The sequence below is a fragment of the Rana temporaria genome, chromosome 1 (genome assembly GCF_905171775.1).
Source record: "Rana temporaria chromosome 1, aRanTem1.1, whole genome shotgun sequence".
NCBI lineage: Eukaryota > Metazoa > Chordata > Amphibia > Anura > Ranidae > Rana > Rana temporaria.
Genome location: NC_053489.1, coordinates 581,782,997 through 581,796,777, shown reverse-complemented (window position 1 = coordinate 581,796,777; position 13,781 = coordinate 581,782,997). Strand labels below are relative to the sequence as shown.

General features: G+C 44.0%; 1 protein-coding gene across 2 annotated transcripts in view; it reads left to right on the top strand.

Moving 5' to 3' along the window:
- Positions 1–13,781, top strand: part of ATP10D (ATPase phospholipid transporting 10D (putative)) — a 142,733-nt gene that overhangs the window by 85,993 nt on the left and 42,959 nt on the right. The window contains exons 10-12 of one of the 2 annotated variants that reach the window (XM_040334987.1): positions 1,450–1,685; positions 4,356–4,541; positions 10,006–10,591. In XM_040334987.1, coding sequence (XP_040190921.1) covers positions 1,450–1,685; positions 4,356–4,541; positions 10,006–10,591 — 1,008 coding nt within the window. Of the gene's footprint in view, positions 1–1,449; positions 1,686–4,355; positions 4,542–10,002; positions 10,592–13,781 lie in introns of both variants that reach the window. The other variant, XM_040334982.1, reaches the window with a different exon arrangement.

The following is a 13,781-nucleotide window of genomic DNA, read 5'->3' as shown; positions in this document are numbered from 1 at the left end:
ATGCTTATACACATCTGCCCCCATGCTTATACACATCTGCCCCCATGCTTATACACATCTGCCCCCATGCTTATAGTCTTATACACATCTGCCCCCATGCTTATAGTCTTATACACATCTGCCCCCATGCTTTAATATAAAGAATGGTTTGTTGTCCTCTCTTACCTACATCAGGCAGACCCGTCGGCAGAGAGGCTGATGGACACGTGTGCGCGGGAACATAATACAAGCAGGGCGGGCGGGTGATGATGACGTCAGCGCGCCGCTACTTGGTTGCCGCCGGGTGGACCAAGATGGCTCCGGAGCTAGGCCGAAGCCGCGGCCTTTCCTATCGGCGAGACCGCGGAGCTCACTCCGCGGTTCGTCGATCAAAATAATTTTAGTCGATCAAAGAAATTAACGATTAATCGAACAATTAATCGTTAATTTCCGCAGCCCTAATATATATATATATATATATATATATATATATATATATATATATATATATATATATATATATATATATATATATATATATATATATATATATATATATATATATATATATATAATTATTATTAAAAAAAATGTTGCCCAACACATGTCACACAGATGTGAAGCACCATTTTAAACAATAGCTAATCTGTGTACTTTTGCTTAATGTGCATTAAACGAATAGGTGCAAATGGGTCCCAATTGTTTTATGTCTTTCCAGTTTGGTAAATGGCATTCTGGGTTTCTACTGTACCCATCACTACTTCAGCCACACAGAAGCCTGTGGGGGAAAAAAAATGTCCAAGCCATATTACTGTATGCTATTGAGTGCATTTTATTGTTTAAAGAGTTTATGATTTTATTCTGCACAAAGGTCAATATGCTCTGCTCTTTTGTCTTTGTTTTATATGTTTTACAATGCTCTGTGTTTTGAAGTCATTTAAAGTGATTGTAAACGATCATCTTGTAAAACAAATGAAACTTCAGTTTAAATTAGAAATGAAAGGGAAAAGTGTGTGTGTGTGTGTGTGTGTGTGTGATAAAAATTATGAATACTTTTTTTTTGGGGGGGGGGGGGTTTGCTTTTTTATAAGTGATCACATATTCTCTGCTCTCTGTTGCATAGGAGCTCGGGAAGTAAAGCAACAGCACACTGAACTTCCGAGTGAAAGGTTGTGCAGGGGGGTGGAGTTTTTAGGACGAGTCTGATCATTGGAAGAGAGCAGGCCGAGTTCCCCGCATAGCTAGAGAACTGACCACGATGTGTTACACTGCTTAGTGTGGTCAGTTTTTTTTGTTATAGGAACGCAGAGGGACTGACCGTAACACCAGGGATTTCACATAAAGAAAGCAATACAAAGCGAACAGGATGCTTTTTCATACAAGTACATGGTACAGCAGGCACATATCAAGAATATGAAGTTCTGGGGTTACATACTATTTAGGTTCATAGTGTTGCCTTTGCTTTTAAAGCCAAACGACTGCAGTCCTATCAAGATCCTGATCTACACTGTGAAGAATATATGGATCCATTCTCCTCCAGGAGTGCAGCTCTCAAGTGCAAGAGTCAAAGCCCCAAATCAGTGAGAAGCATGCCAAGCAACAAGTCCCTAAACAAGCTGTCTGCAAGTGGTTTAGAACTGAGAGGAGAAGGCGATGGAACTGGTTCTCTGCCACAACCAAGACATTTTGCATTCAGCAGCCCCATGGTTTGTACTTATCAATAGTGATGTTATATAGCCTTGTGATGATTTTTGTTTAAGTCAGATCATTTTTATTGCAATAAAGTTTTCTTGGCACAATAAATCGCAAACTCGACTCTTTCACCCCTTCCATCACTCAATAAGGCTTCATTTCCATGGACGTTTTTACAGCCACTTTTTTAGGCTTTTTTTACAGCATAAAAACACCTGTCCATGTGTTTTTTTTTTTTTTTTTTTTTTTTTTTTTTGGAGCTAAAAAACGCAGCGGTAGCGTTTTTGAGCATTTTTTAACGTCTGGCGGTAAAAAATGAACGCACTGGTCCTGTTTTTTTTTTTTTTTTTTTGCAGCTTAAAAACGGCTCAGCCATCTACAGCTCAAAAACGTCATGGTGGGCATGAGGCCATAGACTAACACGGAGAGCCGTTTTTAAGCTGCAAAAAAACGCTCAGAAAAGTGGCTGTAAAAACGTCCATTGAAATGAAGCCTTATTACATTTTTTTTTTTTTTTTACAATACTTGTGCACTCATACAGAGGGAAAGCAGAGACAAATACAACTGTTTGTTTAAATATTTGCATCCTTACCTTGGAACACAATATGCAAGTCAGTTTGGTATTTGGGCTACCGCCTGATCATAGAGCTGCTGTATCGGCACCTATCCATTGAGATATTAATTGATCACTAATAAACTCTGTAATGTTCCCAATAATTATAAGGGGTGGAAATGCTTCTCATCAAAGCTGAATTGGTACACAAATATAGAAGCAAGATCCTACCAATTGATGGAGAAAGCTAATCGGATATTGCTTAATATTTCATTAAGACCGATAGAGAGCCAGCATTTGTTACTCCTAGTGGAACTACACTGTATCTGAGCACCACAAAGCAAAAACACAAATCCTTTTTTTAATATTCAAAGCAAATTCACCCATCCATCCATGTCTCCATGCTTTATTTTGCTCAGAAATCACTTAAAAAAAAAAAAACACCCCTTAGAATTTCTGCCCGTAGCCATCTTGAGTAAGGGCAGATGATTCATGTATCGCTTACTTGCTGGAATCCATCTGCTCTTTGCTCAGGCATGCAGCTAGGAGGGTGTGCTTAGCTGGGAAAACCTCTCCTCCTGAAGACTCCTGACATTTATGACATCATTTGCCTAGGCCTGGAAACCAGGAAGTAACTGAAAGTAATGTGAAAATAAAATAAGATTAAAACAAGTATACGTGAGAAAATGTTCTGTTTAAGTCCTTATAAAGGCAGAAGGTTTTTATCTTGATGCATTCTATGCATTAAGATAAAAAAAACTTCAGTGTGCAGGAGCCCATCTAGATCCAGCGATGTGCACGACGGCCTCGGACGTCCGGGACTCTCACTCCTGATTGGCTGAGACACACGTGCAACGTCATTGACTCCCGTTTCTGTCAATCAGGAGAGAAAGGGGGTGGGGCCTGTCTGAATAGACACAGGGAGACGCACAAGACTTTAGTATTTTGATGCTAGCAACCTAAGGAATAGGCTGCTAGCATCAAAATAATTAATTGGGTTGGTACCAGGCCTGGAGTTTCTAATAATTTTGTTAGGACAATTCCTGTGTTGATATACCAACTTTTCCCTTCATAGGTGAGTGTTAACAGATTTTTATCCACACCTCTTGTTTAATCCTATGTGTGCAATTCATTTTAACGTATTTGTTAAAAGATTACAGTAGTAAGAAGATCCGACAAAACTGTAATCCTTGAAGTGTCGTTTATTGGTACATCAGAGTGACCATAAAACAACCTGACACGTTTTGGCAATAGCCTTGGTCTTAGCAGCTAAGGCTATTGTCGAAACGCGTCAGCATTGTTTTATTGTCACTCTGATGAAGCAATAAACAACACTTCAAGGATTAGTTTTGCCGACTCTTCTTATTACTGTTGCATTGGAGCGTGTTGGGACACATTAAGCCTCGGCACCTGTGAGTGGATTGGGGTGTCCCAGCAGAGAGCGCTGTTAAATTTCTTCTCTTCCATGTTTGCTAAAAGGTTGTCAAGGAGGGAGCTGCGGTGGCTCAACGCGATTGGCACTGCGCTGATAAGCCATTCACCTCTGCAGCTAGGGGTTCGGATCCCGGTCTCAGCTACATGTGAATTGAGTTTGGTGGTCTCAGCCCGGCTCCCGGTGGGTGTGCTGTGCGAGGTAAGCCTGCGCTTAGTACGCCCACCCCCCTCCCACAAAAACCACCACACTTAGACGCACTCGAAATTGGGTTAACATGCACGCACTTTGACCAACGCGGTCTCTAATAAGAGAGGCGAAGGACTAACGGGGCTGGTTGAGCGGGCTGGACCCTCTCACTCCCTTATAGGGAGTCCCTCTGCCCCGTTGGGCTTCAAAGCGGAGCAGGTAGGGCGGGCTGTGTGGGAGGACCCCCTCACACACCCGCCATTGCCACCGGGGCATGGAGAAAGGTGGCAGATTGCCTCTGGGGGAGGCCTGCCTACTCCCAACTCCTGCAGTCCGGCTCCTCTCTCGAGTACACGCACAAAATACATTTAAAAAAAAAAGAAAAAAAAAAAGGTTGTCAAGGGAGAGTAACTTTCCTTTTTAACTTATATTGAAGCTGTTCCAATGTTGAGATTTTGTCCGAAAATCCATTACAAGTTAGTAACTGGCTTGTTTACATTTGGTTACCAGGAGAAGGATGTGTTTCCAGATCCTGGACTAGAGGGAAAGTTTTACCAGATCAGCCCTCCGGCTCTGTATCAATCGAATGGCTGCGAAGAGATGACACTGGAGGCCTCCTACATCCTGGACTTCTTCCTTGCTTTAGCCATCTGCAACACTGTGGTGGTGTCATTACCTAATCAGCCCCGGCAGAAGGTAGTGTTTGTTCCTTATAATGAATATGTGGTGGCATAATGATGTTTGCATTCTGACGCAAGCCAAAATGTATTTTTCTTGTATAGAGTGAAAAAGGTTTAGAATATGTATCATATTTTTATAGAGGTGCCCCCAGTGCAGAGCTTTCACCTTACTCCTATACCAGCGGCACCCTGTCACACCCTGACTTAGAGCATCAATATAGGAATCGAGGGGGAAACTGAAGACCACAACAAAACATTAGGTTGTATCTCTAGTACACACATGCTAAATGTCGGGCGCCATCGGCCAATTCAATAGAAACCGGCTGACATTCTGCCTGTGTGTACTGGAGTCGGTCGTTCAGTTGGCTTCTGTCAAAGAGGCATGACCGAAAAAGGTCTGCCGACCGCCTCCCGATTGGTACTCTCAGCCAATGGGCCGGACTGGAGTGTTCTGGTGTAGGGGCTGTCCCCCCTGTCAGAACACATTGGAACAGTAGGGGAGATCCCTGTACTAATATTGAATAGTTAGTACAAGAGCTCCTCCTTTTCTTTTTTATTTTCAGCTCTTTTGGGTTGAATGAAGAGAAACTACTAGTGTGTACCAGGCTTAACACCTTCACACTCTATTAGGTGCTCAAATTAGGGGTTATGTTGTCATCCTGTCCCAGTGACGGGAGGTATGGCAGTGATGGGACATCTCCCAAACAGGAAATACTTTATATTCCCATCGCACACATTCCTGGATGAGCGCTCAAATTTGGGTGCTGCAGCAACAACCAGCTGGATAGTGGTTCAAGTCACAGTAAAGATAATTGCCAGCACACCATGGAATGACATACCGTATTTATCGGCGTATACCGCGCACTTTTTTGCCCTGAAAATCAGGGCAAAATCGTGGGTGCGCGGTATACTCCGATACCCGCGCCGAGTTTGAATACTGCGCCGACATATACCGAGCGCAGTACACTCGTGTATTGTCGGGTGCGCGCTATACGCGGGAGCGCGCTATACCCCGATAAATACGGTAAATAGCATCCAAACTGATTTATTGCATGATCACAACACAAGGAAAGTGCAACGTTTCGGAGTCACGCAGGACCCCTTCGTCAGGCATGTGAAAGATCATATCGCATGCCTGACGAAGAGTCCTGTGTGACTCCGAAATGTTGCACTCTCCTTGTGTTGTGATCATGCAATAAATTATCAGTTTGGACGCTATTTATGTCGTTCCATGGTGTGCTGGCAAATATCTTTCCTACTACTATCTCCCAAGCAGGAATACATACAAGAGTAGAGTACTGTATTCTTGTAAACTACGCGAAACAAGACTGGGCACAAGCTAGGGAAGGAGCCAATGTCAAAATGTGCATACATTGTATGAGGAATGATTTTCAGTGCTCATTATAAAAGGAAGCCACCTACCATTGGTATTATACAGTATCTCACAAAAGTGAGTACACCCCTCACATTTTTGTAAATATTTTATTATATCTTTTCATGTGACAACACTGAAGAAATTACACTTTGCTACAATATAGTGAGTGTACAGCTTATATAACAGTGTAAATTTGCTGTCCTCTCAAAATAACTCCACACACAGCCAATAATGTCTTAACTGTTGGCAACAAAGGAGAGTACACCCCTAAGTGAAAATGTCCAAATTGGGCCTAATTAGCCATTTTCCCTCCCCAGCAGGCCCGGACTGGCCATAGGGCATACCGGGCATATGCCCGGTGGGCCGCGGCAGCCCGCGGGCCGCCATTGGCCCGCGGGCCGCCAGTGGCCCGCGACGGCCCTCGGGTGGCATGGCATGTCTCCCCCCCGAGCAGTGCTGTGTCTTAAAGCCGAACCCCGTGAAAAAAACTTGGGCGGTGATTGTCCAGGCTGGCCGCACTCACTACAATTGCCGGAGGCGGAGCCTAATACTCCGCCCACCTTCCTCCGCACCATCCTTCCTGCCCGGGCTCTGTGGACTGGATGAGAGAGTGAGGGGAACTTACATGCAGACCTGCACGTCCAGCAAGCACTATTGCATCCTCCTCCCAAATGTAAGTGCTAGTTCCACTGCTACTTGCCAAGCCTGTGTGGCACGATGTAGCCAAGGAGGAGTTTAATGTACCCTAGCTGTTGGCTCCTGTCTCTGCCCACCTCCTGTCAGTCAGACCTGTGTAGCTAGCACAGAGCTGAGGAGGATTTTAAGAGCACTTCCTATGGCTCCAATCCATGCTGTATAGGTCTGTCCCCAGCAAACACATGGCTCCAGCAATGTCCCTGTTGGTGCAGACATGGACAAAAGCTGCAATTAAATGCCACATGGGTCTGAGGTGTCCCGTCCATTAAGGGTACATGGGCACTGCCCCCTCTCTACAGCCACCCCCTCTATGTAGAATGGATAGATTCATGCATTGCATGAATCTATCCATGGCTGCCGCTGCCACCCCCTATTCATGCGTCCGGCCTCTTTTCTGATGCCGGGCGTCTGAATTACATCAGCAGGGGTGTTTTTTTGAAGCACCTGATTAGAGCCGTAGGCTCTAACAGGCTTCAAAAAGGAGGACTGCAAGCACAAAGCATTGTTCTTGCAGTCCACCCAGATGTGTTAGAAAAGCAAATTAATATTTGCTTTTCTAACACTGAACCGCCTCTCCGCCAATCAGGTAGCGTGGGTCTAATACCCGTTACCTGATTGGCTCCTATTGGATGCAATGGAACAACAGAGGAGAGCAAAGAATGGAGGACACAGGAGCTGTCCCACAGCTCGACACCGTCACCCACTGCCTGAGATGGAATAAGTGCCGGGCAGGCAGGGGCCACAGTAGCAGCATTTGATGGGCACAGCTGGCAGCATTTGATGGGCATGAGTGATTTCATTAGACGGGGTAAAAGTGGCAGCATTTGATGGGGTAAAAGTGATGGCATTTGATGGGCAGGAGTGGCTGCATTTGATTGGGCACAAATGGCTGTATTAGATGGGGCACAAGTGGCTGTATTTGACGGGTACAATGGCTGCATTTGATGGGCACAGTGGCTGCATTTTTATGGGCATAGGGGCTGCATTTGATGGGCACAGGGGCTGCATTTGATGGGCACAGTTGCTGCATTTGATGGGCACAGTGGCTGCATTTGATGGGCACAGAGGCTTCAATTGATGGGCACAGCGGCTGCATTTGATGGGCACAGCGGCTGCATTTGATGGGCACAGCGGCTGCATTCGATGGGCACAGTGGCTGCATTTGATGGGCACAGTGGCTTCAATTGATGGGCACAGCGGCTGCATTTGATGGGCACAGCGGCTGCATTTGATGGGCACAGCGGCTGCATTTGATGGGCACAGTGGCTGCATTTGATGGGCACAGTGGCTTCAATTGATGGGCACAGCGGCTGCAATTGATAGGCGCAGTGGCTGCATTTGATTGGGCACAAGTGGCTGTATTAGATGGGGCACAGTGGCTGCATTTGATGGGCACAGTGGCTGCATTTGATGGGCACAGCGGCTGCATTTGATGGGCACAGCGGCTGCATTTGATGTTTTTTTTTTCAGTATTTTTCAGTTTGTTTGCGCCCCTCTAAAAATTTTGAGCACCAGCTGCTACTGGGTCTGATAGCTTCTGTCCCTGCCTGTCACCTATCTCTTTGATGATAAAAACACCATGGCCCGGACTCACGTAGAGCGGCGTATATTTGTGCGGGCGTAGCGCATGTCATATGCGCTACGCCGATGTAACATTGAGAGGCAAGAACAGTATTCACAAAGCACTTGCTCCCATTACAAGTAGCTGCTACTCACATATAAAACTGCTTGTTCCCAAGCTACAAGCGCTTCCTACTATATGAATTTACACTATGGATACCTGGGCTTTACTCTTTCATGTACATGGTGGGACTGGGCCATTGTGGTGGATAAATCAGACACTGTAACTTTTTTTGGGACCAGTGACAGTAATACAGTGATCAGTGGTAAAAATATGCCCTATCACTGTACTAGTTATTCATTTATTTCATTTTACGTACTTATATTGTGCCATCAAGGTGGATCCTTAAGAGGAAGAGGTGTGATTTGCAGGTGATAGGGCAGGTTTTAAACATGAAGGGGCGTGGCATTGACAGAAAGGGGTAGGTCATATTTAAATTAGGGGGTGCACATGTTTAGTCAGGCCTAGGGCAGCACAAAACCTAAATACACCACTGCCCCCCAGTGCACTCTCAGCTGCGAGTCGGAGCCGCAGAGTGAAGTCGCCTCCTTTATGTCTACACAGAGGGAGGGAACCCGACATGCAGTCGCGCACGGATATGAGGTACATTATGGGTCTGAAGGGAGGGTCTGTATTGTAGGGGGGTTTCTGTATTGTGGGGGGGGGGGGGGTCTGTATTGTAGGGGTGGTCTGAAATGTAGGGGGGGTTTTGTATTGTAAGAGGAGTCTGAAATGTAGGGGGGGTCTGTATTGTAGGGGGGGTCTGTACTGTAGGGAGGGGGTCTGTACTGTAGGGGGGTCTGCACTGTAGGGAGGGGGTCTGCATTGTAGGGAGGTATGTGTAACATGCAGGGGGTCCAGAACTGTTAGGGGGGTGTCTGTGTAACAAACTGTGGGCTATGTAATGTAAAGGGGCCCAGAGGTGCAGGGTGCTGTGTAATGTAAAAGGGTCCAGAGCTGCAGGGTGCTATGTAATGTAAAGGGTCCAGAGGTGCAGGGTGCAATGTAATGTAAAGGGGTCCAGAGGTCCAGGGTGTTGTGTAATGTAAAGGGTCCAGAGGTGCAGGGTGTTGTGTAATGTAAAGGGTCCAGAGGTGCAGGGTGCTGTGTAATGTAAAGGGGTCCAGGGTGTTGTGTAATATAAAGGGTCCAGAGGTGCAGGGTGCTGGAACCCCACATCTCATGATTAACCGCCGCAAAGTGCAGCTGCACCGCCCCCCCCCCCCCACCCGGGCTGCTCAGTCTAAAATGCCCGGGCCTATTTTTTGTCCCAGTCCGGGCCTGCTCCCCAGTGTCATGTGACTCGTTGTTGTTTACAATGAGTATATACTATAGCCTTGACTTTTATGTACTTTAAAGGTTTAAAGGCAAGGTATGGATATCTAATACATAGTGATGTCATTGCTCCACTTTTCCACCTCGTCCAATCAGGGAATGCTTTGCATTCATTTAGAAAATACAAAGCATTCTCTGAATGATGCCTCTGCTGAGTGGTTGACCTCTTGGTTTTTAGAATGAAGCAAGCCAGCCGCTCAGCACAGGGCCTGGAAGCAAGTGGAGATCACTGGAGTAGCAGTGTCTACCTCAGTGATTTTCAGCTCCCGGGGGCATCCGTCAGGTAAGGTGTATGTACATAGTGCCATTGGTCCAAGCTTGACCAATGTAACTATGTATAAAATATCCATACCTGGAATCCTTCTTTAAGTAACACATGCTCTTTAACTGTCTTACCCTTTGTTGCAGTTACGTTGGCGTGTAATTGTTGTTGTCTTTATGTCTTGCAAGCAGGGAAGAATGACATCACTATTACGAAGCCCAATGAAATCCCTGGAGGAAATCAAGCAGATGTTTCAGAGGTTCTCTGTCCGCAAGATAAGCGCAGCCACACTTCTGGGTGCCAAAGATTCTTCTTCAGAATCCTCCAATAACTTTGTGTATAAACTGCCCTTTTTCAGCAAAATGAAGTTGACTTCTCCTGTTGAGGTGGACAAAACCTTGGAGGCCAGCTTAGACTCTACCAGGGAGACCTTGCCGGAAGGCTTGGAGAAATCTGACCCTACAGATCCTGTTGCTGACCAAGATAAGCCTGGCACATGTGAGGTGGACTATGAGGCCGAGTCTCCTGATGAAGCTGCACTGGTGCATGCTGCCAGAGCTTATAAATGCATTCTTATGTCCCGGACACCTGATCAAGTCACTGTAGAACTGGGCACTATTGGGTCCTTGACATTTCAGCTGCTGCACATTCTACCATTTGATTCTGTCAGAAAAAGGATGTCTATTGTAGTTCGCCATCCACTGGCAAATAAGGTTGTGGTGTACACTAAAGGAGCAGATTCTGTTATAATGGATCTCCTATTCCCTACATCTGATGGTAAGCTCTGCACCCTTTTATGTTTTTATAGTACAATTTGATTATTCATTAAGATGGGGACAACCAATATATGACATCAGAATACATCATAAGTAATGGTCAACTGTATTAATTTTGGATCTGCTGTGTTGCTAATTTTGGATCTGAATTTGGTAGGGGCAGTTGGGACATCCTTAGGCCCCTTTCACACTGGGGCGGTGGGTGCGTCAGCGTTACAGCACTGCTTTTTTTTTGCGGCACTTTACCGTAATTTTCATGGCGCTATTCGGCTGCTAGCGGGGCGCTTTTACCCCCTCCCCGCTAGCGGGCGAGAAAGGGTTAAACCCACCTCGAAGCGCCTCTGCAGAGGAGCTTTGCCGACGGTATAGCCTCAGTGCCCATTGATTTCAATGGGCAGGAGGAGTGGTAAACACCCCGCTCCTTCACCGCTCCAAAGATGCGGCTAGCAGAACTTTTTTTTTTACCATCCTGCTAGCGCACCGCTCCAGTGTGAAAGCCCCGAGGGCTTTCACAGTGGAGTGACGGCAGCGGCTGTTTCAGGGCGATTTGTAGGCGCTATTTTTAGCGTTCTAGTGCCTGCAAAACACCCCAGTGTGAAAAGGGTCCAATAATTCTTTCCTCAGTGTTTTACCTAGAAAAACAAGTCAGCAGTGTCCGCTCCCATATCTAATGTCTAAGATTTGTAGTTTGTACATATTAAGAACAGAAAAAAATGTATACAGTTACAGTATATGATAAAGCAGTTGGCAGAGCCCATCATTTTCACAGTTTAGCTAGCTGTATTAGATTAGATTTCCAGCCAAAATGGTTAAGTAATGAAGTGGTTAAGAAGATTAGTGGCAGATCCCTCTACTATCAAACAAAAGAAAAATGCACTGGAGTAGGACTTTTGAGGCACAAAATATATCTAAAAACGCCATTTATTTGATATTATTTTTCGTTAAATGGATTTCTCACATTAATCCACAAAATATCATAGAATATCTAAATGTAGTACAAATGTTAAAAAATCAATGTGATAAAGCAAAACATTGTATCAGAAATTATTGATTCTTTGGTCGACGCGTTTCATGGACTTGATCCACTTTTTCAGGAGCCGTTAAAAGTACTTAGTCACATAATAATTTAAACAAAAACCATAAAAATTATTCAAAATCATCCCGGTAATGTTGGGGATGGGAATCTTTTTTGATTGTTTTGTTTTTATTTAGGTTATGTGAATAAATGTTTTTGATGGCTCCTGAAGAAGTGGATCAAATTCATGAAATGCGTCAGTCCACAAGAAATCAATCATTCCTGATACAATGTTTTACTTTATCACATTGCTGTTTTAACATGTTGTGCTTCATTTGGATATTCTAATAAATGTAGTACATTAATTGTGTTTTTGGATGTATATTATGCCTGAAAGGTCCCATTCCCGTGCAAAAAAAAGATAGTAGTTGAGGGGTTAGTACCTCCTTTTTATTGTGTCCCCATTCTGAAAATTCTCCTTTTTATTTTTTCTATACTCACTGTAAAAAGAATGAAACTGTAGGAAAATACTAAATGTTGCAGTTGCTACTGGAGGTGAAGGGAAATCTACCATTTGTGAAGCGCTGCACAATCTGTTTGCGCTATATAAATCCTGTATAATAATAATTTGAAGTACTTGCTATGGTGACGGCTATCAAAATCTATACTTTGGAAACATTACTACTTTTTTTTTTTTTTTTCGCCTCCGATTCAGATTTGTGTTAACCTATGCCCAAGCTATACTAAACAAAAGCCAAGTAGGTTTCGTTGTATGTGTGCTATCCATTTAGTGTTTTTTTTGGCTTTTTCTGTCTCTTACAAGGATTACTCCCAGTAAAAATGATGTATACCCAAGAATGAAAGAATTCTGGAACATAATACTTTCTTTATCCCGACATCTTCAATTGGATTGCCTGTTTACATGTTCCAATCTTAGAATATATAAATTGTACATTTGACAACCATTCTTATGTGCCAATATTCAATGGCTGTAGATTTACAGATGAACATGTAGACTTTCATTTTGTAGAGTATATCATTATTTATTGGTGACAGCTGGGATCAATAGCTGTCCTATCGGCTGCAACAATAAATAAACCGTGTCAATGACCCAGTCATCGCAGGACGTAAATATTCTATCATTGGTTAGCATCAGGTGGCTACAGCTACCCAGATACTACAGTTATTATCAGAGTATGGAAAAGGTTTTTGACCATCACTGTCAATTTTTGTTTTCTTTAGCATACTTTTTATATTGCCTGGCTCACGGAAAAGCCAAACCCCATTACCATTTTGCCCTAATTTTTATTGTGTATTAAAGTTATACTAAAAACACTGTTTAATTTACATTGTCCCTTCTATTTCTGTATGTGGTTAATGGCACTGTCCTTATTGATATACAGCTGATATTATTATTATTATGATATACAGATGTCACGTGACCCAGCTCTTTCCCATCCTGTCTGCAGGGAAACATAAGCAGGAGGAGCTTATGGAATAGAGTAAAAATAAATAATATTCATAAACTATTTTAAACTGTCATACAAATCTATCAAATCAAATTAAATCTTAGAATAACATATCCATTAATCTACATGTAATATCTCACCCCATTGTATTTAGCTGGTTAGTGGGCATGGATGAAGAGGAGGGAGGGAGTGGGCTGTCATTTATTACGTGTGTGCCTCCATAGCGGTGATGGCGAACCTTGGCACCCCAGATGTTTTGGAACTACATTTCCCATGATGCTCAACTACACCACAACGTGCATGAGCATCATAGGAAATGTAGTTCCAAAACATCTGGGGTGCCAAGGTTCGCCATCACTGCTCTATAGTCACATGGGCTGCTCCGATATGATAGGGAGGAAATGCTCAGCATAGAAACTCACTGAGCATGTGCAGAGCTGCCAACACTGCTCTGCAAAATCCCCAACCGTATTGGGGACTTGGACAGAAGGTGGAAATGGAGCAGAAAGATCAACCAGGTTTTTTTGCAGAATACAGAAAAAACAAATCTCAGTGACTGAGTATGAACAGCGTGTAATGCATTTTGATAGTTTTTTATGATGTGGGTTTAGAGACACTAGGATAAGACCCCCTGTGTTGTGGTTATTTTATTAATGGCACCTGATGGCTCCAAATCATTGGTGCTCAACTTTTGGCCCTTTGATACT